This window comes from Phyllopteryx taeniolatus, chromosome 14 (genome assembly GCF_024500385.1).
Source record: "Phyllopteryx taeniolatus isolate TA_2022b chromosome 14, UOR_Ptae_1.2, whole genome shotgun sequence".
In the NCBI taxonomy this organism is placed as follows: Eukaryota; Metazoa; Chordata; class Actinopteri; order Syngnathiformes; family Syngnathidae; genus Phyllopteryx; species Phyllopteryx taeniolatus.
The window spans coordinates 25044822-25071436 of NC_084515.1; the positions used below are offsets into that span (position 1 = coordinate 25044822).

General features: G+C 44.7%; 1 protein-coding gene across 3 annotated transcripts in view; it reads left to right on the forward strand.

Moving 5' to 3' along the window:
- The window catches only part of LOC133489105 (receptor-type tyrosine-protein phosphatase N2-like), a 148097-nt gene that overhangs the window by 24207 nt on the left and 97275 nt on the right, over positions 1-26615 (forward strand). For all 3 annotated transcript variants that reach the window (XM_061797842.1, XM_061797843.1, XM_061797844.1), the window contains one exon: positions 16351-16430. In XM_061797842.1, the coding sequence (XP_061653826.1) occupies positions 16351-16430 (80 nt within the window). The remainder of the gene's footprint in view (positions 1-16350; positions 16431-26615) is intronic.

A 26615-nucleotide genomic window follows, 5' to 3' on the forward strand; every position in this document is an offset into this window, starting at 1 on the left:
TGACATCCTTTTCGCTAAAAGCTGGTCTCCAGCTCTGTTTGTAACGCATACTGGGCATCTTAAAATAAAATCACCAAATTTGTTTATCCCCAAACATCTATTAGAAATATAAGAGACAGGATCAATTTACCTGACGACTCGATTAGAACGGTGGCGCTGGGTGGCTATGCAGCGACCGCGTCCGCGTAGAACACCACCGTTATATATGTTTACCCTTGTTTTGTCTTGAGAGCTGTCCAATCCTTCTTTTGTTCTAACCGGAGGTAGATAATCCAGCCAAGAAACTATAAGTCTCCTCTGCGAGAGGCTGCAGTGTTCCTGTGAGGCTGCGGGTGCGTGGTGCACATGATGTGCAAATGATTGACAGAGTCTTCAGTCATGCCTTCTGTCTCTAGAGTCTCTGATTGGCTATTCTTGTTGTGGCGTGACAAGTTTTAAAATAATAATTAAAATTAAATTATAGGCAGAGAGGGATCATTTTAAAAATGTTCTATTGTCAGCTCATAGTTGTTGTTTTTTTAACTGCAAACTCCAACTTTAATACATTTAAATAAAACATAATTCATGTTCAACAATTTAACATCATTAGATTAGAATAAATAAATAAAATTAGTAGGTGAATATGTAATACAACAAAACTGTCACTGAACATAAATGATAAAAGATGCCGCTTCAACAAAACTGACACTGAACATAAATGATAAAAGTTGCTGCTTCCAAACAAAATTAACCTTTCTCCCAAAAAACTAGAGAAGACGTCAAGGGAAAGAAAATAATTTTTGGGGGAGAATTTTTTTTTATGTGGACCCCAAGAAAAGATTTATCAATTAAATCGATTAATCGCCCAGCCTTACACCCTGTATGTCACAAGCTGTGAGGAGAGTTTTCCTCTGCTTGATTTTATTTAATTTTCTTATTACTGTAATTAGCGGCACTGGTTAGACTGGTTAGAGCGTCAGCCTCACAGTTCTGAGGACCCGGGTTCAATCCCCGGCCCCGCCTGTGTGGAGTTTGCATGTTCTCCCCGTGCCTGCGTGGGTTTTCTCCGGGCACTCCGGTTTCCTCCCACATCCCAAAAACATGCATTAATTGGAGACTCTAAATTGCCCGTAGGCATGACTGTGAGTGCGAATGGTTGTTTGTTTCGATGTGCCCTGCGATTGGCTGGCAACCAGTTCAGGGTGTACCCCGCCTCCTGCCCGATGACAGCTGGGATAGGCTCCAGCACGCCCGTGACCCTAGTGAGGAGAAGCGGCTCAGAAAATGGATGGATGGATTACTGTAATTTTGTACAGTGTAGCAGAGGCAACCGTGGCTTCGCAAACTTCCTGTCTGCAACAGCAAAGTGCCTGCAACACTTGACCCAAACATCCACTCCACACCCACACTATGACTCACACGCTATTTCCTAGAACATTTGGAATGATCCAATCGCGATGATGACATAACCGTGAGTGAGGTTAGCGCATCAGATGCTCTTAGCCGCATTAACTCAAGAGATGAGTTGAGGTGATGTAATGTCTACCTGGGATGAGGGGGTCATGTCACACAGGCGCCACATTGGGGAGGATGTCAGATAATTGGGATTCTGACATAGTTTGTAGGACACGCCCTGGTCCAATATTATTTGCTCCAGGACATGTGCTGCTGCACTATGTTTGGCTGTTGTATACCTGTAGAACATGTTCTACTGCTTCCAGACGGGAAAAGAAGTATGCGACTAAAGTGTGGCAGCGTTAATGTTTCCCACTAACCATAACCCACTCTTAAACCGCCTTAAGCCCCAACCCTAGCCCTAAACCTAACCATAACAAACTTTGTTTTGTTTGTTTTCATACAAATGTGATACATGTTTGGGATGGTCATCTCGTTGCATAGCCCGCCCTTCCTGTGACGCAGGAGCCAATCATGTTGCAGTGGGGCGTGTCCTGCTTAGAAAATATGTGGGATTCCTAATAACACGTTAGATAAAGTTGCAGGAAATGACATTCTGTTGATTCGGCTCCAAATTGTGTCCACCTTAAAGGGGACAAAATAAGCATTAGTATAGCAGAGTTACCAGGTGGCTTAATAATATGAGCAAAAATTATAAACATATTTATCAAAGTGAGCAGATTATTGTGTCACAATGCGAGGTCAGATGTGAGTTGGATTGGATCCAAGAGCACACTGACGCGGAGGGAGTAGATTTAGAATGGTTTATTTTAGGTTGACTTAAGGTAATAATATCCAAGGCGAGGTGGTGGACCGTCGGGACAAGGGGCGAGCAGGAAGCGAGAACGTAAGCAGGTGGGGTAGCTTGGAGGCGTGGCTGGAGCAGTCAGCGAGATGGAGAAGGCATGGAAGGAACACTGGAGACGGAAGAGAACAAAATTGGGTGAGTACAGATCCGGGTCATAAGATAGTTACTTTCAAATCACAAAACCTGTGCCACCCAAGCTCCAAAGGAGAAACTGCAGGGCACAGATCATGACAGTACCCTCCCCTCAACGGACGCCTCCAGGCATCCTACCAGACTTTTCAGGGTGAGCGGCATAGAAGTCCCTAATAAGCGAGTCGTCCAAAATGAGCTTGCGTGAAATCCAGGAGCGTTCCTCAGGGCCATATCCCTCCCAGTCTACTAGGAATTGAAATCCCTGGGGCCGCACATCCAGGATGCGCGACACCATAAAGGCAGGATGGTCATCGATGACACGGGGGGTGGAGGGGGAACGGCGGGAGGGCTAAGGGTACTGGTGGAGACTTAAGCAGAGATACGTCGAATGTTGGATGGATCTTGAGGGATTGGGGGAGTTTCAATTGAACTGAGGTGGCATTAATGAGTTTGGTACTAGGGAATGGATCAATATAGCGAAGAGCGAGCTTACAGGATTCTGTTAGGAGTGGGAGATCACGGGAGGAGAGCCAAATCATCTGACCCACCTTGTATTCCGGAGTAGGGGATCGATGAAGACTAAGTTAAAGCAGCCCTGACATCCTTCCACACAGACTGGAGCCGTCGAAGATGCTCCATTACTGCGGGAACCGCCACAGTATGCTCTTGATCTTTAAACAACGGAGGTTGGAAACCATAACATGCCATAAATGAGGGAGTCATACCTGTGGCGGAGCTGGTGAGGGAGTTGTGGGCATATTCCACCCACGGGAGGAAGGTGCATCAGGAGGCAGGATGGCGAGCAACACAACGAAGAGCGGATTCCAGGTTTTGATTTGCCCGCTCCGTCTAGCCGTTGGTTTGGTGGTGATAGCTGGAAAACAAACTGGCTGTTGCGCCCACCGCCGTCTTTCCAGACCTGGGATGAGAACTGAGGACCTCGGTCCGATACAATGTCAACAGGGATACCAGGGAAGTCTGAACACGTGGATGACAAGAAGATTAGCAGTCTCAAAGCAGAGGGCAATTTGGGAAGAGGTACATAGTGAACACACTTGGAGAACCGGTCAATAATGGTGAGAATGACAGTGTTACCTTCAGATAGGGGTAGGCCGGTGACGAAGTTCAGGGAGATCTGGGACCAAGGGCGGAGTGGGTAAGGGGCGCAGCAGACCAGCTGGGGGTTGATGTGAAGCCTTACCTCGGGCACAGATGGAGCAGGCTAGGACATACTATGAGGTGTCTTTAGCTAGGCTGTGCCACCAGAAGTGTTGCTGGATGAAATGGATGGTGCGGGTGATGCCAGGATGACAGGTGAGCTTGGAGTTCTGGGCCCACTGAAGGACGTCAGAGCGTGCGGAAGGAGAGGCAGAAATTGAACCGACTGAGAAATAAAGCCCAGCGATCTTTCCGGGGATTAAGTCGCTTAGCGGAACGGAGATAAACTAAGTTCCTGTGGTCAGTCCATATATTAAAGGGTGTAACGGTCCCCTCCAACCAGTGCCTCCACTCCTCTAGGGCCAAAACGATGGCTAGCAGCTCAGGGTTACCTAAGTCATAATTCCGCTTGGATGTAGACAGGCGACGGGAGAAAAAGGCACATGGATGAAGTTTTTGGGAAACTGGGTCCTGCTGGGAGAGGATGGCTCCCGCTCCCGTGTCAGAAGTGTCAACCTCCACCACGAACTAGAGTGAGGGGTCAGGGTGTCACAGGATGGGAGCACTGGTGAACAGTTCTTTGAGGCATTTGAATGCTTGCAACGCGGCAGGGGTCCAATGGAAAGGTGAGCTGGTGGAGGTGAGACTGGTGTGAGGTACAGTAACCTTGCTGTATTCACGGATGAAACGTCGATAGAAATTGGCGAAGCCTAGCAAATGTTGAAGCTCCTTGCGGTTGGAGGGGATGGGCCAGTTGACTACTGCTTGCATCTTTGCTGGGTCTGGTTGTAACTGTTCTTTGGCGATGATGTATCCCAAGAAGTGAATGGAAGAGAGGTGGCATTCGCATTTTTCAGGTTTCACGAAAAGGAAGTTCTGAAGAAAGCGTTGGAGGACTTGACGGTCATGCTGGCGATTTTCTGCGGGGGAGCGAGAGAAGATGAATATGTCGTCAAGATAGACGAAAACGAACCGGTTAACCATGCCACGGAGGACGTCATTGATGAAGGTTTGAAAAACGACGGGGGTGTTGGTTAATCCAAACAACATGACCAGATACTCGAAGTGTCCAACGGGGGTATTGAAAGCCATTTTCCATTCATTCCCCTCTCTAATGTGGATAAGATGATCTTCATTGCGTAGTAACCAGATCCTGCCTAGTTGCATAGGCTCTCGGCTCCTTTGTACTTGTCCTTGGTACAGTGGAGGGTGAAGCGGAGGCGATTGTCATGAACGGAACAGAGGATAGGACCCAAAAATGCACGGCTCCAAAACAAATGGACAGTTTCAAAAAGAGAGGTTTAATATACGGGCAGAGGTCGGTACACAGGCAGGCAATCCAAAAAAAAGGCAACAGTATCCAAAAACGTGAGGCAAAAAGGCGAGGTCGATAATTGGAACAGGGTCTAGTCTTAATGTGAGTCTGTGATGCGGAAACAAGGATTGCTGGAACGCGACGACAGGGTACAACGAACTGGCGACTAGAAAGAATGAGACACGAGGTTAAATGCAAGGTGTAATTAGGGTGAACGAGGCACAGGTGGTGAAGATGCTCTCAGGAGCAGGTGTGTATGAGACAGGGGGAAGAGAACAACCGGAACACATACCCATGACAGTACCCCCCCCCCCCCCCCCCCCTTAACAGACGGCCCCGGATGCCCCTGGATGCGCAACGTGGAAGTCCCGAATGAGCGAGTTATCCACGATAAACGCAGACGGCACCCATGAACGTTCCTCAGGCCCGTAGCCCTCCCAGTCCACCAGATATTGAAAGCCCCTCCCCCTCCGACGAGACGACAACAGCTGCCTCACAGTGAAGACCGGGTTGATGTTTCAAATGACATTCCACAGACCTCATCTGGGGATCCTGACTTATCTCAAGTGCCCACCTGTTACCAGAACATTAAAGACGTTTTTTCCAAGTCCAAGGCCAAATCCCTTCCACCCCACAGACCTTATGACTGTGCTGTTGACTTGCTGCCTAGAACCACACCCCCACGAGGGAGGTTATTCTCTCTTTCAGGGCCGGAACACAAGGCTATGAAGGAGTATGTGGATGAATCACTGGCAGCCGGGATTATTCGCCCATCTTCATCCCCTGCGGGAGCCGGATTTTTCTTTGTGGGCAAGAAGGACAAGACTGCGACCCTGTATCGATTACCGGGGTCTCAATAACATAACAATGAAAAACAGATACCCTCTTCCTCTCATATCCACCGCCTTTGAGTTCCTGGAGGGAACCAAGGTTTTCACAGAACTCGACTTAAGAAATGCATATCATTTAGTCAGGATAAGGGAGGGGGATGAATGGAAAACAGCATACAACATACCAACGGGACATTACGAGTATTTGGTGATGCCTTTTGGACTAACTAACGCTCCAGCTGTGTTCCAGAACTTTGTCAATGATGTCCTGCGTGACATGTTGAATGTGTATGTTTTTGTATATTTGGACGATATTTTGATATTCTCCCCGGATGAGGAGACTCACATCGTTCATGTCCGCTCTGTGTTGCAGCAGTTACTGCAGAATGAACTATACGTCAAGGCTGTGAAATGTGAGTTCCACAAGGCGTCCGTTTCTTTTCTGGGGTTCGTGCTGGCTCCAGGTGAAATCAAAATGGACCCTTGCAAAGTTGATGCCGTGACTAATTGGCCCACTCCCACGTCATGCAAAGACGTACCAAGTTTATTAGGGTTCGCTAATTTCTACAGGAAGTTCATTAGAAATTTCAGTTCTATAGCCTCGCCTTTGCATGATCTTACCTCGCCACACAGACCTTTCGTATGGAACCCGCTTTGTCAGGCAGCTTTTCAGAAACTTAAATCGAGCTTTACCTCCGCTCTCATCCTCACTTTGCTAGATCTCAAACAGCAGTTTGTAGTAGAAGTTGATGCGTCTGATGCCGGTGTAGTAGCAGTGCTCTCCCAGAAATGTCTCAAAGATGGTAAATTACATCCTTGTGCTTTTCTCTCCAAAAAACTGACCCCAGCCGAGAGAAATTATGACATTGGTGAACGTGAACTGCTGGCAGTCAAGGTGGCTTTGGTGGAGTGGAGGCACTGGCTAGAGGGGGCACATACTCTGTTTTTAGTATGGACAGATCACAAAAACCTGGAATATCTTAAATCTGATAAGAGATTAAATGTGTGGCAGGGTAGTTGGTCTCTGTTTTTCACTAGATTAAATTTCACGTTATCCTACCGACCTGGTTCTAAAAATGGGAAGCCAGATGCTTTATCGCGCATTTTCTGCGCAGAGAATTCTTTGTCCGACCCTAAAACCATTCTGCCCAAGTTATGTTTCGTTTCTGCTTTTGTTTGGGACATTGAGACTGCGGAGACTGTAGAACCCTCTTAGCACAGAAAATTGCCCTGAAAACCTTTATGTGGTTCCGACCTTAAGGGGAAGAGTTATCCACTGGGCTCACACTAACCGGACTGTATGTCACCAAGGCATTGCAAAGACTCAATCTGTAGTCGAACAGCGCTTTTGGTGGCCCAATGTTAGAAGGGATGTTTCCAATTATGTCAATGCTTGCCAGGTATGTGCTGCTAACAAGTCCTCTCGTAAACGTCCTTCTGGGGAGTTGCGACCCGTGCCAATACCACAGCGTCCTTGGTCAGACATCTCCGAGGACTTTGTGATGGGATTACCGGCCTCGAAAACAAATACCACAATTCTCACATTAGTGGACAGGTTCTCTAAAATGTCATGAACGGAACAGAGGCTAGGACCCAAAAATGCACGGCTCCAAAACCAATGGACAGTTTCAAAAAGAGAGGTTTAATATACGGGCAGAGGTCGGTACACAGGCAGGCAATCCAAAAAAAAGGCAACAGTTACCAAAAACGTGAGGCAAAAAGGCGAAGTCGATAATCGGAACAGGGTCTGGTCTTACTGTGAGTCTGTGACGTGGAAACAAGGAATGCTGGAACACGACGACAAGGTACAACAAACTGGCGACTAGAAAGAATGAGACACAAGGTTAAATGCAAGGGGTAATTAGGGTGAACGAGGCACAGGTGGTGAAGATGCTCTCAGGAGCAGATTTGTATGAGACGGGGAAGACAACAACCGGAACACACACCCATGACAGCGATAGGGGTTTCAGTGTGTGGCGCAGAGGTTGGGGGCTCAGCCACGGTGGGTGGAGCGAAACTACGCGTCTTAGCTCCCCGCTCACGAGCTCTCTCTCGGAGGAGGTTGTCGAGTTGGATCGCTAACGAAATAAAATTCTCGAGGGAGGTGGGTTCGTGCCTGGTCGCGAGCTCGTCCTCAAGTTGTTCAGATCACTCCTTAAAGAAAATTCTCCTTAGCGCTGCGTCGTCGCACCCGCATTCACTCCAGAAATCGATAGAGGAGGACGCCACAGAACTTGAACCTTGGGTGAGAGCTAGGATGCGCCAAGTGGCTTCCCTACCCTTAACGGGGTCATCGAAAACTTTCTTGAGTTCTGTCATAAAGGAGTCTAGTGATGTGAGTACCTGCGAGGAATTATGCCAAAACGCAGTAGCCCATTTGGCAGCTCTTCCGCGCAGGAGGTTGATAATGTATGCAATCTTCGATCTGTCGGTTGGATAGCTCAGTGGTTGTAGGTGGAATACTAATGTGCAGTTTAATAAAAATTGGCTACATGAACCTAGGTCCCCGGATTACGGTTCGGGAGGAGGAGCATGAGGCTCTTTGTATGGAGGGGGGGTGTTGGTCGGAGGCTGCGGGCTCATTCAAGGGGGGATTGCTGAGGTGGCTCTGGGAGGACAGGAGGGATACTTGTTGTGTAAGGGCATTTAATGAGTCCATGATCTCGTGGAGGGTTTCGTCCTATCTGTTGATATGAGCGCCCTGATGGGCGAGCGCTGTCCTCAACACTTCTGTAGTCGCGGGGTCCGTCATGGCCTGAGTATTCTGTCACGATGCGAGGTCGGATGTGAGTTGGATTGGACCCAAGAGCAGACTGAGGCGGAGGGAGTAGATTTAGAATGGTTTATTGCAGGTTGGCTCAGGGTAATGATATCCAAGGCGAGGTGGTGGACTGTCGGGACAAGGAGCGAGCACGTAAGCAAGTGGGGTAGCTTGGCAGCGTGGCTGGAGCAGTCAGCGAGACGGGGAAGGCACGGAAGGAACACTGGAGACGGAAGAGAACAAAATCGGGTGAGTACAGATGCGGTTTGTAGGGTAGTTACTTTCAAATCACAAAACCTGTAAGTACTGTCAATACTCTGGCGGCGGCTTCCCGGAACTGACAGGCTTATATGCAGGCAGTGATGAGTGGTGATTGAAGACCGGTGCGCGGCCAAGGTGATGCTGATTACTGGGGAGAGACAGAGAGAGAGAGGCAAGGCGCAAAGCGCCACCCAAGCGCCAAAGGGAGTTCCTCCTTTGGCGCTTGGGCACATATCATGACATATTGGCTGTCTCTAAAGATGATACACTGATTATCCTGTGGTGTGGGGTGTGATAAAAGTCGTTTTTCTCTACCGATGTACTCGGAAAAGATAAAGTGGTTTACATGCATAACGATAATGGGGCCGATTTCAAGCCTGAGTCCCCTTTGCAATTAAAGTCAATCAAAGTCCGATTATTAGATTTCTCCAACGATGATCCTGAATGATTATCCTGTGGTGTGAGGTGTGATTTTCCTCACTGTTCTCCGGAAAAACAGAAAGCAGGGTACACACACATACTGATCTTCTTCTTCTTCTTTTCCTTTCGGCTTGTCCCGTTAGGGGTCGCCACAGCGCGTCATCCTTTTCCATGAGAGCCTATCTCCTGCATCCTCCTCTCGAACACCAACTGCCATCATGTCTTCCCTCACGACATCCATCAACCTTCTCTTTGGTCTTCCTCTAGCTCTCTTGCCTGGCAGCTCCATCCTCATCATCCTTCTACCAATATACTCACTCTCTCTCCTCTGGACGTGTCCAAACCATTGAAGTCTGCTCTCTCTAACTTTGTCCCCAAAACATCGAACCTTGGCTGTCCCTCTGATGAGCTCATTTCTAATTTTATCCAACCTGGTCACTCCGAGAGCGAACCTCAACATCTTCATTTCCGCCACCTCCAGCTCTGCTTCCTGTTTTCTCTTCAGTGCCACTGTCTCTAATCCATACATCATGGCTGGCCTCACCACTGTTTTATAAACTTTGCCCTTCATCCTAGCAGAGACTCTTCTGTCACATAACACACCTGACACCTTCCTCCACCCGTTCCAACCTGCTTGGACCCGTTTCTTCACTTCCTGACCACACTCACCATTGCTCTGGACGGTTGACCCCAAGTATTTAAAGTCCTCTACCTTTGCCATCTCTTCTCCCTGTAGCCTCATTCTTCCCCCACCGCCCCTCTCATTCATGCACATATATTCTGTTTTACTTCGGCTAATCTTCATTCCTCTTCTTTCCAGTGCATGCCTCCATCTTTCTAACTGTTCCTCCAGCTGCTCCCTGCTTTCACTGCAGATCACAATGTCATCTGCAAACATCATGGTCCACGGGGATTCCAGTCTAACCTCATCTGTCAGCCTATCCATCACCACTGCAAAAAGGAAGGGGCTCAGGGCTGATCCCTGATGCAGTCCCACGTCCACCTTAAATTCTTCTGTCACACCGACAGCACACCTCACCGCTGTTCTGCTGCCCTCGTACATGTCCTGTATTATTCTAACATACTTCTCTGCCACTCCAGACTTCCGCATGCAGTACCACAGTTCCTCTCTGGGTACTCTGTCATAGGCTTTCTCTAGATCTACAAAGACACAATGTAGCTCCTTCTGACCTTCTCTGTACTTTTCCATCAACATCCTCAAGGCAAATAATGCATCTGTGGTACTCTTTCTAGGCATGAAACCATACTGTTGCTCGCAAATACTCACTTCTGTCCTGAGTCTAGCCTCCACTACTCTTTCCCATAACTTCATTGTGTGGCTCATCAACTTTATTCCTCTATAGTTGCCACAGCTCTGCACATCACCTTTGTTCTTAAAAATGGGCACCAGTACACTTTTCCTCCATTCCTCCATTCCTCAGGCATCTTCTCACGCACTAGAATTCTATTGAATTCTATCTACCTAGCACACTGCTGGCACCAGTCAACATAGTTCCATCTCTATCCTTAATCACCCTAACCTGCTGCACATCCTTCCCATCTCTATCCCTCTGTCTGGCCAGCCTGTATAGATCCTTTTCTCCTTCTTTAGTGTCCAACCTGCCATACATGTCATCATATGCCTCTTGTTTTGCCTTTGCCACCTCTACCTTTGCCCTGTGTCGCATCTCAATGTATTCCTTTCGCCTCTCCTCGGTCCTCTCAGTGTCCCACTTCTTCTTAGCTAACCGTTTTCCTTGTATGATTTCCTGTACTGTGAGGTTCCACCACCAAGTCTCCTTCTCTCCTTTCCTGCCAGAAGATCTACACCATGGTAAAATAATTTAAACCCTGCCCCTAAACTTCTAGCCTTACTGCCTTTCCACCTGGTCTCCTGGACACACAATATATCAACCTTTCTCCTAATCATCATGTCAACCAACTCCCGGGATTTTCCTGTCATAGTCCCAACATTCAAAGTCCCCACATTCAGTTCTAGGCTCCGTGTTTTCCTCTTCTCTTTCTGCCGAAGAACCCGCTTTCCACCTCTTCTTCTTCTTCTTCTTCTTCTTTGACTTCGACCCACAGTAGCTGAATTTCCAACAGCGCCCTGCAGGTTGACGGCGCCGGTGGCGGACGTTGTTAACCCGGGCCACGACCGATCCGGTATGGAATTCTTTGGATGAACGCTCATATTTGTTTGGCAAGGTTTTAAGCCGGATGCCCTTCCTGACGCAACCCTCTGCATTTATCCGGGCTTGGGACCGGCCTACAGTTTGCACTGACTTGTGCCCCCCCATAGGGCTGCATTGTACACACACATACTGATAATCGGGCCGATTTGAATCCCGAGTCCCCCTTGTGATCAAAGTCAAAAGTCAGATTATTGGATGTCTCTAAAGACGATCTTTACTGATTATAATGTGGGGCATGTGCTGTGTTAGGAGTAATTTATCCTCCCTGATAACTTGGGGAAAAAGTAAAGCAGCACACATGCATACCAATAACTGGGCCGATTTTGATCCTGATTCCCCTCTGGCGATCAAAGTTAGTAAAGGCCTGATTATTGATTGACTGATTGTAAAGAAGATCCTTCGTGATTATCCTGTGGTGTGGAGTGCGTTGGGGGTCATTTTTCCTCCCTGATTTGCTTGGATACCGATAATCAGGAGGATTTGGAGCCCGATTCCCTCCTTGCAATCTAAATCAGTGAAAGCCTGATTATTGGATGTCTCTAAAGATGATCCTGAGTTATTATCTTGTGGTATAGGGTGTGTTCAAAGTAATTTTTCCTCTCCGATGTGCTCTGAAAACATAAAACGGGGTACACATATACCGATAATGGGTCTGATTTTGCACGGTGGACGACTGGTTAGCACATCTGCCTCACAGTTCTGAGAACCTGGGTTCAAATCCAGCCTTGCCTGTGTGGAGTTTGCATGTTCTCCTGTGTGGGTTTTCTCTGGATACTCCGGTTTCCTCTCACATCCCAAAAACACTTATGGTAGGTTAATTGAAAACTCTCAATTGTCCTGGGTATTGGATCTCTAAAAATTATCATGAGTGATTACTCTGTGATGTGAGGTGTGTCGGGAGTAATTTTTACTCTCTGACCTCATGGGACAACATAAAGCACATAAAGCACGGTACACACGTGCTGATAATCGGGCTGGTTTAATCACCCTTGCGATTCAAATCCACAAAATCCTCATTTTCAGATGTATTTGTGATTCTCGAGATTTTCCAGTGGTGTGGGGTTTATTAAGTACTTTTTCCTCCCCAATCAGCTGGGAAAACATAAAACAGGGTACACCCATATCGATTATAAAACCGATTATTAACATAATCTCACTTGCAGCAAACACCCATACAGATTTAATTGCGTTATCACCATAGCATTTCCTCACTAAGCTACCAAATCACACTTGTCAGTTAATGTCGTGGAGTCGGCCAAACACAAATACCTCACATGCTCACATTGACATTTGATAATGCTAACAGCTCAGTAGCTGTAGCGGTACAGCTAAGTAGCTGTTTGATAATGGTAACAGCTAAGTAGCTGTTAGCATTATCAGATGCTAATGGTGATGTATGCAACACTGCAGTTCTGCCAACCTTTTGGCTTTGACAGATTAATGCTGGTTCTTTTGCTTTTTTTTTTTTTTTTTTTTTAGTGTATTTTTTTTTTACTGCTATGCTGCCAAGAAACTGTTTGTTGGGTAAATTAGCACCACTGAGATGTTACATTTCTCAGAATTGCCAAGAGCTCGCTCATAGACACATTTTCAAATATGGTCACATAACTAAATATTTACTTTAGTGAGTGAATGATTGTTAGATTGATAGTTGAACTAGGGCTGAAAGGAGTAATCGAATACTCCCTAATCACCGTACAGGGATTTTTATAAGGTGGAGTGTATGTTTGATTGACTAAAACGTCCACAAAAATGCCTATCCAGTGATTTTGATAATGTTGACTCGAGGGCTGAAACAATTCATTGAACATTTCCTAAACACTGTAAAGACATTTTAATTTAGTGCACTATATAATTGATGGACTAAAAATTCCACTAAAAATCCCTATCCAGTGATTTTCATACACTGTAGTTGATTCTAGGGCTGAAACGCTTAATCAAATACTCCCTAAACACTACATAGAGAGTACACCCTGTCCCCGGAGGTATCCCCACCTGAGCGCATTGCCGTCGCTGTGTCCCTGGGCAAGACATTTAACATATTGCCCATGAATAATTTGGTTGGATGTGGTTGGATGTTTGACGGTGCTCGGAGGGGCCTTAGGCACAGAATGGCAGCCACGCTTCTGTCAGACTGCCCCAGGGCAGCTGTGGCTACACACGTAGTTTACCACCACTAGGTGTGATTGTGGAGTGAAGGAATAATGTATGTAATTGTTTTTGAGTGTCTAGAAAAGCGCTATGTATGTGTAATGCATTATTGTTATTAGTATTATGATGATGATGATTATTATTATTTTATAACTTGAACTATATAGTTGATTGATTAAAAACTCCACTCAAAATCCCTATCCTGTGATTTTCATATAGTTCACTGTAAGGCTGAAAAGATTAATCAAACACTCCCTATACACTATAAAGATAATTTTATATTGTGAACTATAGAGTTGACTTGATTAATCGATTTAAAAGATTGATACGAATACTCGTTAATCATTATATAGGATTTTTTATGAAGTGGACTATATAGTTGATTGACAAATTCGATGGAAAATCTCTATCCAGTGTTTTTTAATTTTTTTAATTTTTCATATAGTTGACTATGGCTGAAATGAGTAATCGAATACTCCCTAATTACTTAATAGGGATTTTTATATAGTGGCTAGGCAGTGATTACCAGCACAGTCACAGACTTGAAATAGCAAAAAGTATGTTTATGTTTATTTATGATGCAGAACGTCGTGATCCATCAAGTGGACATGAGTGATTTTCCTTCATGGCGTTGGTCTCGGCATCGAGATGGAGGACGTCATGCACTTGATGAATGTTTGTGCTGTGTCGCTGCCAGCGCAAATAATAGTCACATTTTTTCCCTCTTATTTCGATGCTTTCATATGTGCTTGTTTGCAATTCAATATGTCATGAAGCATCATTGGCTGTTTCCATGGACAGAAGTTACATTTTGCCATCACAGCTAATTAGCAACATTTTTAAAAATGCTTAATCCATCCATCCGTCCATTTTCTTAACCGCTTATCCTCACTGGGGTTGTGGGCTGCTGGAGCCTATCCCAGCTATATCTGGGCGAGAGGCGGGGTACACCCTGAACCGGTCGCCAGCCAATCACAGGGCACATTGAAGCAAACAACCATTCACACTCACATTTACACCTACGGACAATTTAGAGTCTTCAATCAACCTACCTACCACGCATGTTTTTGGGATGTGGGAGGAAACTGGAGCGTCCGGAGAAAAGCCACCCAGGCACGGGGAGAAAATGCAAACTGTTCTCCCCGTGCCTGTGTGGGTTTTCTCCGGGCACTCCGGTTTCCTCCCACATCCCAAAAACATGCATGAATTGGAGACTCTAAATTGCCCGTAGGTGTGAATGTGAGTGTGAATGGTTGTTTGTTTGTATGTGCCCTGCGATTGGCTGGCAACCAGTTCATGGTGTACCCCCCCTCCTGCCCAATGATAGCTGGGATAGGCTCCAGCACTCCAGCGACCCTAGTGAGGAGAAGCGGCTCAGAAAATGGATGGATGGATAGATGGATGCTTTTACCAGTGTGCTTGTTTAACTGTACAGTTTCATGTTGAGAAATTTTCCAATATTTTTGGTTATTTTAAGAAGCTACACGAGGATGAAACTAGTTAAAGTGTGTGCTGAAAGTGAATCAGCAGGGTGTAAAAAAAAAAAGTCGTCATTGTAGCTGACAGCCTTAATTCTTAACATTCTTTTACATAATGCCATGGATGGGGAATATCTTTCTTTGGTCCTTGTAATAATAGAAAAAGTGTTAAAAAGAAGAAAATCAGTGTTAAAAAGAAGAAAATCAATGTTAAAAGAGAAGAAGTGTTTTAAAGAACAAAAGTTAAAAAATAAAACAAGTTTTAAAAAGGGAAGTGGTAACAATAAGTGTTAAAAAGATGAAAAATGTTGAAAAAGAAATGTTAATAAGTGTTAATAAAAGTGTGAAAAGGATTTGTTAATGATACAAATATTTTTCTTAAAAAAACAGGAAAACTGTAAAAAAACAAGTGTAAATGGGAAGAAAAGAGTTAAAGAAGGAACGTGTAAAAAAGGAAAGTGTTAAAAAAGACGTTTTTATAAGAACTGTTAACAAGAAAGGTGTTCCAGAAAAAGGTGAAGTGTGGTGAGGGTGTATGATGATGATGAGCTTCTGTGCTCGTCCCTCCAAGCACACCATTGCAGTCCATGAAGCCGGCCCAAAAAGCTTGTCGGCAAACTGGTGAGAACACTGAACGCATTTCTGGTGTCAGGCAGGACCCAGCTCGTATTTCATGCCGGCCGCTGCAGCCGCCGTTGCTCTCGGCACAAAAGCGTCCTAGGCGGGCGGGGCAATCCGTCTCGCTGCGAGGTCCATTTTAGCGGGAATTACAGCGGTAGGAAGAAAAGGTTAATCCGATCGGGCAGCCGACCACACACACGCTTTTGGTGCCGCCTCATTTATTTGGAAGGAGCACAATTCTCCAAGAAAAAGGAAAATGTTGCACCTGCCACAAACAAACTCTGCACGAAACAAATCCCAACTCCAAGGACCTCCACCAAGGCCCAAAAAAATCAGAATTTTTTTCGAGTGTTGAAAATTGAATGGGGAAAATTTATCTGATATACGACTAAATTGAGTTACGAGCTTGTTCACGGAATCAATTAAACAAGTAAAGCAAAGCAAAACGGCGTACAGTGCAAGAAATATTTAAAAGTGTAAATGCTCTAAAAAGCATGAGAAAAAAGAGTAAAGATAGCGCTGTACAAAATTGCATATACTTTAAGTTTGCACATTGATGCAATTTTTTTGGTTGAAGGCATGAGGTAATTTACAATTTCACTACTAGGTACAGTAGCTGCACTCGCAATTGTGATTATCGGACAAAGGGTACAAAAATCTGATTTACAATTTTGATGGATTTGTTTACCCTTCGCTTAATAGAAAAAGCAAATGACAATGGCGTTCTTCAAAAAATCGAATTCTAGTTGTAATTGTGTGTTTTTGCTGTTTGTTGTTGTTCTTTAGGGTGGTGGGCCCGGCTGTGACGTTCAAAGTGAGCCCCAACCGGCAGAACGTCAACACGGCAGATGTGGCCCGAGTGGCAGGCAAGTTACATTTGCTTCTAGAATCTTCAATTGTGGCTCATGTGTCGAAAGCGGGCAATCTTGCTGCTTTTGGGAAATTAAGACAATTAAAAACTTATATGCAAAATAATAAATTCAATTTAAAAAAATAAGTTAAAATATTTTAGAATATTGTGATGAGTGCTGTATCTGTATGCGTGCACTTTAAGAAATATAATATGGACAATATTAAATCCAGGAATATTTTGTGTAATGTATATTTGAGTTAAAAAAGATCCGTTATAGAGATCACGCAGTATATTTTGTAAACTGCATGGATATAATCCATTTGTAATAACAATGTAATAATAAATTAACAATGTCACAATAATGTTATAACAGAATAATAATGTAAGGATAATCTAATAACATTGTAATCCTGTAATGATTATATAGTATAAACAGTTTTGATGACAGTTTAATAATTTAACAATAATGTAATAACAATGTACTTATGTAATAATATGATGAATTAAAAAATTTAATAATGCAATGATTATTTGTAATGATAGTGTAATACTAATACAATAATAAAATTATAATTTAACAATAAAGTAATAACAAAGTACTAATGTATTAATATAAGGATAGTTTAAAAACAATGTAATGTAATGATACGGTGATAATGTTTGGAAAGCCACACAGCTGTCTATAAGACCTTATAGCTCACAGTGCACGTCAGAGCAAGTGAGAATCATGAGGTCAAAGGAACTGCCTGAAGAGCTCAGAGACAGGATTTTGGCAAGGCACAGATCTCGACAAGGTTACAAAAAAATGTATGCTGCTCTTAAGGTTCCTAAGAGCTAAGTGGCCAACATAATCTTGAAATGGAAGACGTTTGGGACGACCAGAACCCTTCCTAGAGCTGGCCGTCCGGCCAAACTGAGCAATCAGGGGAGAAGAGCCTTGGTGAGAGAGGTAAAGAAGAACCCAAAGATCACTGTGGCTGCGCTCCAGAGATGGAGTCGGGAGATGGGAGAAGGTTTTAGAAAGTCAACCATCACTGCAGCCCTCCAACAGTCGGGGAGGCCCGACGGAAGCCTCTCCTCAGTGCAAGACACATGAAAGCCCACATGGAGTTTGCTAAAAAACACCTGATGGACTCCAAGATGGTGAGTAGTAAGATTCTCTGGTCTGATGAGACCAAGACAGAACTTTTTGGCCCTAATTCTAAGCGGTACATGTGAAAAGCGGTATATGTGGAGAAAGCCAGGCACTGCTCATCACCTGTCCAATACAGTCCCAACAGTGAAGGGTGGTGGTGACAGCATCATGCTGTGGGGGTGTTTTTCAGCTGCAGGGACAGGACGACTGGTTGCAATCGAAGGAAAGATTAATGCGGCCAAGTACAGGGATATCCTGGACGAAAACCTTCTCCAGAGTGGTCAGGACCACAGACGAGGCCGAAGGTTCACATTCCAACAAGACAATGACCCTAAGCACACAGCTAAAATAACTGAGTGGCTTCAGAACAACTCTGTGACTGTTCTTAAACCCAATTGAACATCTCTGGAGAGACCTGAAAATGGCTGTCCACCAACGTTCTCCATCCAACCTGACAGAACTGGAGAGGATCTGCAAGGAGGAATGCCAGAGGATCCCCAAATCCAGGTGTGAAAAACTTCATTCCCAAAAAGACTCATGGCTGTATTAGCTCAAAAGGGTGCTTCTACTAAATACTGAGCAAAGGGTCTGAACACTTATGGCTGTGTGATATTTCAGTTTTACTTTTTTAATAAATCTGCTAACATTTCAACAATTGTGTGTGTACATTAATGAGGGAAAAATGCAACTGAAATTATTTTAGCAAATGGCTGCAAAAGAGTGACAAATTTAAGGGGGTCTGTATACTTTCCGTACCCACTGTGTGTGTGGCGGTACGGTGATGGTGGTCAGCACATCTGTCTCACAGTTCTGAGGCCCGGGTTCACAATCCAGCCTTCCTGTGTGGAGATTTTATGTTCTCCCCGTGCCTGCGTGGGTTTTCTCTGGGTACTGCGGTTTTCTTCCACATTCCAAAAACATGCATGGTAGGTTGATTAAAGACTTTAAATTGCCCGTAGGTGTGAATGTGAGTGCGAATGGTTGTTTGTTTGTATGTGCCCTGCGATTGGCTGGCAACCTGTTCAGGGTGTACCCTGCCTCCTCCCCGATGATACCTGGGATAGGCTCCAGCGTGCCCTTGACCCTAGTAAGGAGAAGCGGCTCAGAAAATGGATGGATGGATGGATGGAATATTTATGTGACTTGCAGGATCTTATTTTTGTCAACTCAGGATCGCCATACTTATGTTCTACACTGTAGTATCTGTGACTTTGAATGTGTTGGCTCAGGACCCCAAAAAAACTAACAAATGGCATCATTCTGTTAAATTTGAAGGAGAAAGAATTTTGTATAGAGTTACTTTAACTTTGAAGTACATTTCTTGTATTGCAAATAAATTGTGCCCATTGAAATGAACTGGAATACAATTAAAGTCTTCCAGACTACCAACACCACCAAAACGTTTTTGGTATATATTTTAAAATTTTAAAGCTCCCTTGTGACAAAAATTTTTGCTTGGAACTTTAAGCAAAAAAATCGACCAAGCGACGGCTTGTAACTTGAAAAATGCGTCTTTTTGTTCCCACTTCACTCAAGTGGCGGCGTATTTGAAGCTCGCTCCTAACTCAACTCACTTGTGTGTGTTGGGGTGTTTGAGATCTCCTTTTTTGGGGTGTCGTCCTCTTCACTTCTCATCTCCTCTGAGTGGATTAGCATAGATGTGGATACTGACAGGCTGACCTTCAGCCCTGCAAAATCCCTCGTCAAAATGCCAAACGTAATTTAGGTGCGAGTAATGTGTTTCTTCTCGCTCACATTGCCTCCTCACTGACGCCTCCTCCTCCTCCTTGTATTATGTATGTATGCAGAGAAAATGTATGCGCGGCTAATGCCATCAAATTGTCGTTTGCCGACCTTGTGCGGCGTTTGAAGGCGGTCAGTGTAGTAAAGATACGAGTGACCCGACTTATAGAGTTTTTCGAGATAAAAGCCTTCATTCTGTTTCATTTTCTACTTTGAAATCTGAGATACAAGTGCTGTATAGTGACAGTGACTAAACTCACTCCAAAACAAGCAGAAGTTTGGCAGGTAGTGAACATTTTCAAAAAGGTTTACATGTTGTGCATTTAACCACATGACTCTGCCCTAAAGTCCACAAGCTTATTGATGACACATAATCGGGAATGCCATAGACAGGCTAACGAATAGTATCCATAATGCTTTAAGCAATGGATATTTGAACTCCGAATCAGATGCCCCAGCCACCGGACACCCTGCGGAGGAAACACATTTCGCCCGCTTGTATCCGGGATCTTGTTCTTTCGATCACGACCCACAGCTTGTGACCATAGGTGAGGGTAGGAACGTAGATCGACCGGTAAATTGAGAGGTTCACCTTTCGGCTTAGCTCCTTCTTTACCACAACGGACCGATACAAAGTCTGCATCACTGCAGACGCAGCACCGATCCGCCTGTCAATCTCCCATTCCATTCTTCCGCCTGTCAATATCCCATTTCATTCTTCCCTCACTCGTGAACAAGACCCCAAGATACTTGAACTCCTCCACGTGGGGCAGGATCTCATCCCCGATCTGGAGAGGGCACGCCACCCTTTTCCGACTGAGGACCATGGTATCAGATTTGGAGGTGCTGCTTCTCATCCCAGCCGCTTCACACTCGGCTTCAAACCCCACCAGTGAGAGTTGTAGATCACGGCTTGATGAAGCCAACAGAACCACCTCATCTGCAAAAAGCAGAGATGAAATACTGAGGCCACCAAACCGGATCCTACGCTTCGGCTGCGACTTGAAATTCTGTCCATAAAAGTTATGAACAGAATCGGTGACAAAGGGCAGACTTGGCGGAGTCCAACCCTCACCGGGAACGAGTCCGACTTACTGCCGGATATGCAGACCAAACTCTGACTCCGGTCGTACAGGGACCGAACAGCTCGTATCAGGGGGTTTGGTACCCCATACTCCTGAAGCACCCCCCACAGGACACGGTCGAACGCCTTCTCCAAGTCCACAAAACAGATGGAGACTGTTTTGGCAAACTCCCATGCTCCCTCAAGGACCCTGCCGAGGGTGTAGAGCTGGTCCACTGTTCCACGGCCAGGACGAAAATCACACTGCTTCTCCTGGATCTGAGATTCGACTTCCCGACGGACCCTCTTCTCCAGCACCCCTGAATAGACCTTACCAGGGAGGCTGAGGAGTGTGATCCGCATGTAGTTAGAACACACCCTCCGGTCCCACTTCTTAAAAAGGGGGATCACCACCCCAGTCTGCCAATCCAGAGGCACTGTCCCCGATGTCCACGCAATGTTGCAGAGGCGTGTCAACCAGGACAGCCCCACAACATCCACAGCCTTTAGAAACTCCGGGCGAATCTCATCCACCCCCTGGGCCTTGCCACTGAGGAGTTTTTTAACAACCTCGGTGACCTCAACCCCAGATATAGGAGAGCCCGCCTCAGAGAACCCACACTCTGCTTCCTCATGGGAAGGCGTGTCAGTGGAATTGAGGTCTTCGACGTATTCTCCCCACCGGCTCACAACGTCCTAAATCGAGGTCAGCAGCGCCCCATGCCCACTATACACAGTGTTGGTGGTGCACTGCTTCCCCCTCCTGAGACGCCAGATGGTGGACCAGAATTTCCTCAAAGCCGTCCGGAACTCTTTCTCCATGGCCTCACCGAACTCCTCCCATACCCGGGTTTTTGCTTCAGCGACCACCAAAGCTGCATTCCGCGTGGCCAGCCGGTACCCATCAGCTGCCTCAGGAGTTCCACAGGCCAAAAAGGCCCCATAGGACTCCTTCTTCAACTTGACGGCATCCCTCACCGTTGGTGTCCACCAACGGGTTCGGGGTTTGCCTCCACGACCTGCACCGACCACCTTGATCTGTAAAAAAAAAAATCTAATAAAATCTGGCCAATTTTTGTCAATTCGAAAAGGGCTGATTAAATCGGCCAGCTGCTTAATTGGTCGGGCCCTACTTTTAATGCTATTTTTCAGTCTCAGATTAGTCAATCCATTTTAATGAATTCCTCAGCATTTCAGTCTTTCTGTCAAATATGTGCCTTGGCTCAATAAAGTTTTTGGAATGTATCTCATAATGATTGTCTCTCAGCTCCACAGTGACAGTACGTTCTCAAGGTGCCTCTCCACGCAATTTATTATTCATAATCTCATTTCAATCCCCTCGCCCGCCTCGGCCGTAATTGATAACCCGTCGGCGCTGTAATCTCAGCAGGAAGTGGTCAATCATTTACATTTTTTACCATGGGGAGTACAAGTGGAAGTTGGTAATATCCTTCCTGGTAATGAAGCCGTGATTAGTGGTGGCTAATTAATTAGTCACAAGCTCGATTCTGATTCTCGCTTCCTGTGACATCACTAAAGCAAATGTTGACATTTCGCGCCATCCTGATGAGCATGCCATCTCAATTTTAACCATCCTTGCCGGGGCCTGATGAGATGAGGCGGTGGGGTGGACTGATTGGCCCCTCTCCAGGGCGCCGACCTTGATTACCGTTGCACTCACTGAGATCCTCCCCGCCTCCAAGCAGCCCCACACCATCTGCCATCTGATTTCTTAAAAGCAACGAAAAGAATGAGGAGGTGCAAACATGATTCACTTTTAAGGATAAGATGCAAAATGCTATAATACGCTGCTACCGTACCATACAATACTGGATGTTCAATATGGTACGGTACGATACAGTACCTAAGGTACAATAATACAGTGGTTCTCAAAATTTTACACTAAGTATCACCTCAAAAATATTTGGCTCCCCAAGTACCACCATGATGACCTGCATTAAAGTGTTCATCAAAAATATGGCAGGACAGATATGGATTTTTTTAGGCCAATTCCAATATTTGGCAGAAAAAAAATTCTGCTAACCGATTAACCATGCGATTAATTAATTAATTATAAAAACATTGTGAATAAAATAACTACTTTATTGATCCCTTAATGCTTACAACAATAAATATATCAATCACAGGCAGAACATTTGAACATTTTACACTACTTTCTTCTGTATTTAACTTTACAATACAAAGAAAAATAGGCAAAAAAAATCGACTGATTTTTTTTAGATTTTAAAAAAAAGTTTGTTTGAATATCTTTATCTTTGTCTTATGTTGTAATGTGTAAGAGAAAATCTGCAGAAATTGGCCGATTCTTTTGCTGATTGTTGCAGTCCCCCCTCACCCCCCTCCACACACACACACACACCTTAATACATTACAACCTAAGAAACTTAATGGCGTAGGTCCCCACGGCGTTGAGGTGCTCTAGGATGAAGTGCAGTCCCAGGTTGACTTCGTCATCCACAGACCTGTTTGCTCGGTAGGCAAATTGCAGGGGGTCCAGCAGGAGTCCTTGTGATGCTCTTGAGGTTGTCCAGCACGATGCGTTCAAAAGACTTCATGACCACAGATCTCAGGGCGACAGGCCTATAGTCATTCAGACCCAAAATTGCAGGTTTCTTGGGGACTGAGATGATGGTGGAGCGTTTAAAACAGGATGGAACTTCACACAGTTCCAGTGATGTATTGTATTTTGGCAGCTGATTACTAGCGCGATTGTACAGGGCTCTTACCCCACTCGATAGGCTTCCTCTTTAGCCTGGCGAAGTTGCTTAAGTTTGGCAGTGAACCACGGCTTGTTGTTATTGAACGTGCGAAATGTCTTTGTTGGTACACACACATCTGCACAGAAACTGAAATAGGATGAGACAGTGTCCGTATATTCATCCAGGCTGCCAGTTGACGTTTCAAAGACACTCCAGTTTATCCAGTCTAAACACTTCTTCACTGTTTTCACCATAGGTTTTGCACATTTAAGGTTTTGCCTGTATTAAGTGAATTAAGCAGTGATCAGACGAGCCCAGAGCTGTGGAGGGGATATCACGATATGCGTCATTTAGCGCAGTAGAGCAGTGGTCTAAAATGTTGTTTTCCCTGGTAGGACAGTCTATGTGCTGCTTGTATTTAGGGAGTTCATGGTTGAGTTTAGGTTTGTTAATGTCTCCAAGAACAATGAGGGGTGAATCTGGGTGTTTTTTTCCCCCATGTTCGTTTACGAGCGTTAGCAGTGCGGCCTTCGTGTCAGCCTGGTCGAGGGATGTAAAAACACATAAGGAATTTGTCTCCGGTAGTTGGAGCCGCTCTAGTACGACAACAGACAGTCAATTGACAGAGAACACTTTTGAGACATAAAGACATTGACAAAAAACAAAACAAAACAAAAAACAGTCACTGAGCAATAAAGGGTTGCTAGTTGTCTGGTAATGCCGGTACATTTTATTATTATTATTTTTTTGACAATTGTGCAAAAAATGCACTTAGAGCAGTTCGAATGACTAATATTGCAATAGTCCGGTGCAATGACCATTGTCCAAAGGGCGCTGAGACTTCAAGGAGTGTATGCAGTTTAAAGTGATGAGTAGTAGGATAATCTAGGACAGTGTTGATTGTGCAAATGTTGCAGATACTCCTCAATCAGTGTGCAAATGGAGCAGATGCTACTCTGGTATGAGTGGCCAGTATTGATCAACAACAGATATGCAAATAGTGCAGCGTGACGAGACTACTATCGTGAGTGCACAAGTAATATATAATTGGCCCCACAGAAATGTGACAACGAACTCAAGTCAAAAAATTGCCAGCATGTTGTAATAGAATTGGAATGGAATTCGCACTCACATTCACACCTACGAGCAATTTAGAGTCTCCAATCAACCTACCACGCATATTTTTGGGATGTGGGAGGAAACCGGAGTGCCTGGAGAAAACCCACCCAGGCACAGGGAGAACATGCAAACTCCATAGGCGAGGCTGGGATTTGATTATATTAAATACTTATATATTATATGAAATACTAATAATATCAGCAATGTTGTGTTTACAGCGTAGTGCTGAATTTTAAATGATAATTTTGAGATCAGCAGAGTAAATGTTTTTAAAATTATATAGCTTTGTTTCTTGTGTATATTATGTTGTGTATGTTATTTTCTTTTAATCAATTTAGCTTTGCTAAAGATCCATACAACCCATTCAAAAATACCTCCTTTATAATGTTTCCACTGTATATCACGATATATACTGTGACCATCGCCCAGTCCTATTGCAATATATTGTGTTAGGTCATGATACGATACATTTTAAGATACGGTACGACACCGTAAGCTGTTATTCGCTAAGGTACATCATTATTTTTATGAACCCAACCTAGACTTAAGAACTTTATTCAAAACAAATGATTACTTTTGAACGAGCTGCGTTATTCCCTTCGCAAAGATTTCCTCCAGTAGCGTCTGTGTCAGCTTTACGGGAGCGATTGTTTCATGTCCACCACACAAAAGCTCTTCAAAGGCTGCGAGTGACATTTAGTGCTCCGTGTGTTCAAAGAGCGGGCCCGCCTTTGCACTTCTCCTTTTCTACATAATTCATCAAACCCTGCCTGCCAGCCCCTCCCTGTTTTTAGAACGGTTGCTTCGGGGAGGTTTCCGTCTGTAATTTCTTTCTTTCTTTATTTTTTATTACTTAAAAATCTCAGTGAAATCATCCATCCATTAATTTTTGAGAGAAACGGGAACACCCTGGACTGGTCGCTATCCACGCGCAGGGCTCACAAAGGACGGACAGGTCGCCAGTTAACCTCAGAGCAAATACAAACAACAGTTGGACAATTTGGAGTCTGTCATTAACCTAGCATGGAGGTAACATTGAAAATTCACCCAGGAATGCTGAAGCCCACATTCGAACCCCAAACCTGTGAGCCAGACATGGTCACCACTATTAACACTGTGTTACCTTTAGGAAAACCAGCTTTTTGAAATAAAATCCAGTTAATATCACGGCAATTTGTGCCTTTGTATCTTGGCACTATAATACTGTTGCCTTGACAACCACACCTTGTAGTGTGACATGTGATTAGTGATGTTTTTGTCGTGTGTGTGTGTGTGTGTGTCTTGCTTGTACTGCTACCATGACAACCAAACCCTGTAGTGTGTCATTTGGTTAATTCCAGGAATTCTCAATGGTTTGTGATAATTTTGTCATGTGTCTATGTGTCTGCCTTTGCATGCCTGTGCCTTTCTGTGTCTGCGTGTCTTTTTCTGTGTGTGTGTTTGTCTTTTTGTCTGTCTGTCTGTCTGTCTGTATCTTCATGTAAGTCTGGATGAGTGTGGATTTGCGTATCTTCGAATCGCTATTTATATGTCTGTGATTTGTGTGCGTCTGTGTGTGTGTCAGTGACTTTGTCTGTGACTGTCTGTGTCCGTGTGGCCTTATGTGTGTGAGAAACTTTGTCTTGGTGCTAATACCTGGTGCGAGTACCTAGTGCTAGCACAGTTACCGTGACAGCCAAGTCTTGCATTGTGTCATGTGGTTAATGACGGGAATTCTCAATGGGAATGTTGAGGTGAAGATGTTTGGAAAACTGATTACGTCTTAAAAACACACACACACGCTTGTGTTGTGTTGTGTGTGTGTGTGTGTGTGTGTGTGTGTGTTCTCACTTTGGCGGTAATGAGGAGCTAAGTGTTGCATTAGCACCTTGAAGTGTAAATAACTTCTTGTATTGCCTATTAGACCCACATAACCTGACTGCGTGTGTTATTGGTAATCTCTTCTTTTTTGTCACTCCTTGTGTTTGCACTTTAATCTGCGCCTGATAAGATACGTGTTTTGTTTTCTTCAGCTGCTTCAGATTCAATATCCTGTGCAAAGCAAACCTCGGCAGGCGCGCCTCCACCTCTTCGTCTTCTTCTCCCCCGTGTGTCTTTTTGCGTCACAAAGAGATCTTTCAGCTTTGATATTATTTATCAGTGGTAGCTGTCGAAGAGCAGAGAAGATGCTGGTGAATATGAACGTGATTGAAAAGATAAGTGTGTTCCTTTGAAAGCATGGAAACAAAAAAATTAGTGATGCTTAATGTTGTGGTGTGCATGCCAGGTCACTTGTTGGCACTGTGAGGCCTTGTCATGGCGGCGGATGGTGCACAGAAGAAGATGGCGATCGTGCTTGGGTTCTTTGGGATTAGAAACCTGCTATGTATTTGATACACAAATGCAAGTTTTGAATTTATCAAAAAAAAGAAAAAAAAA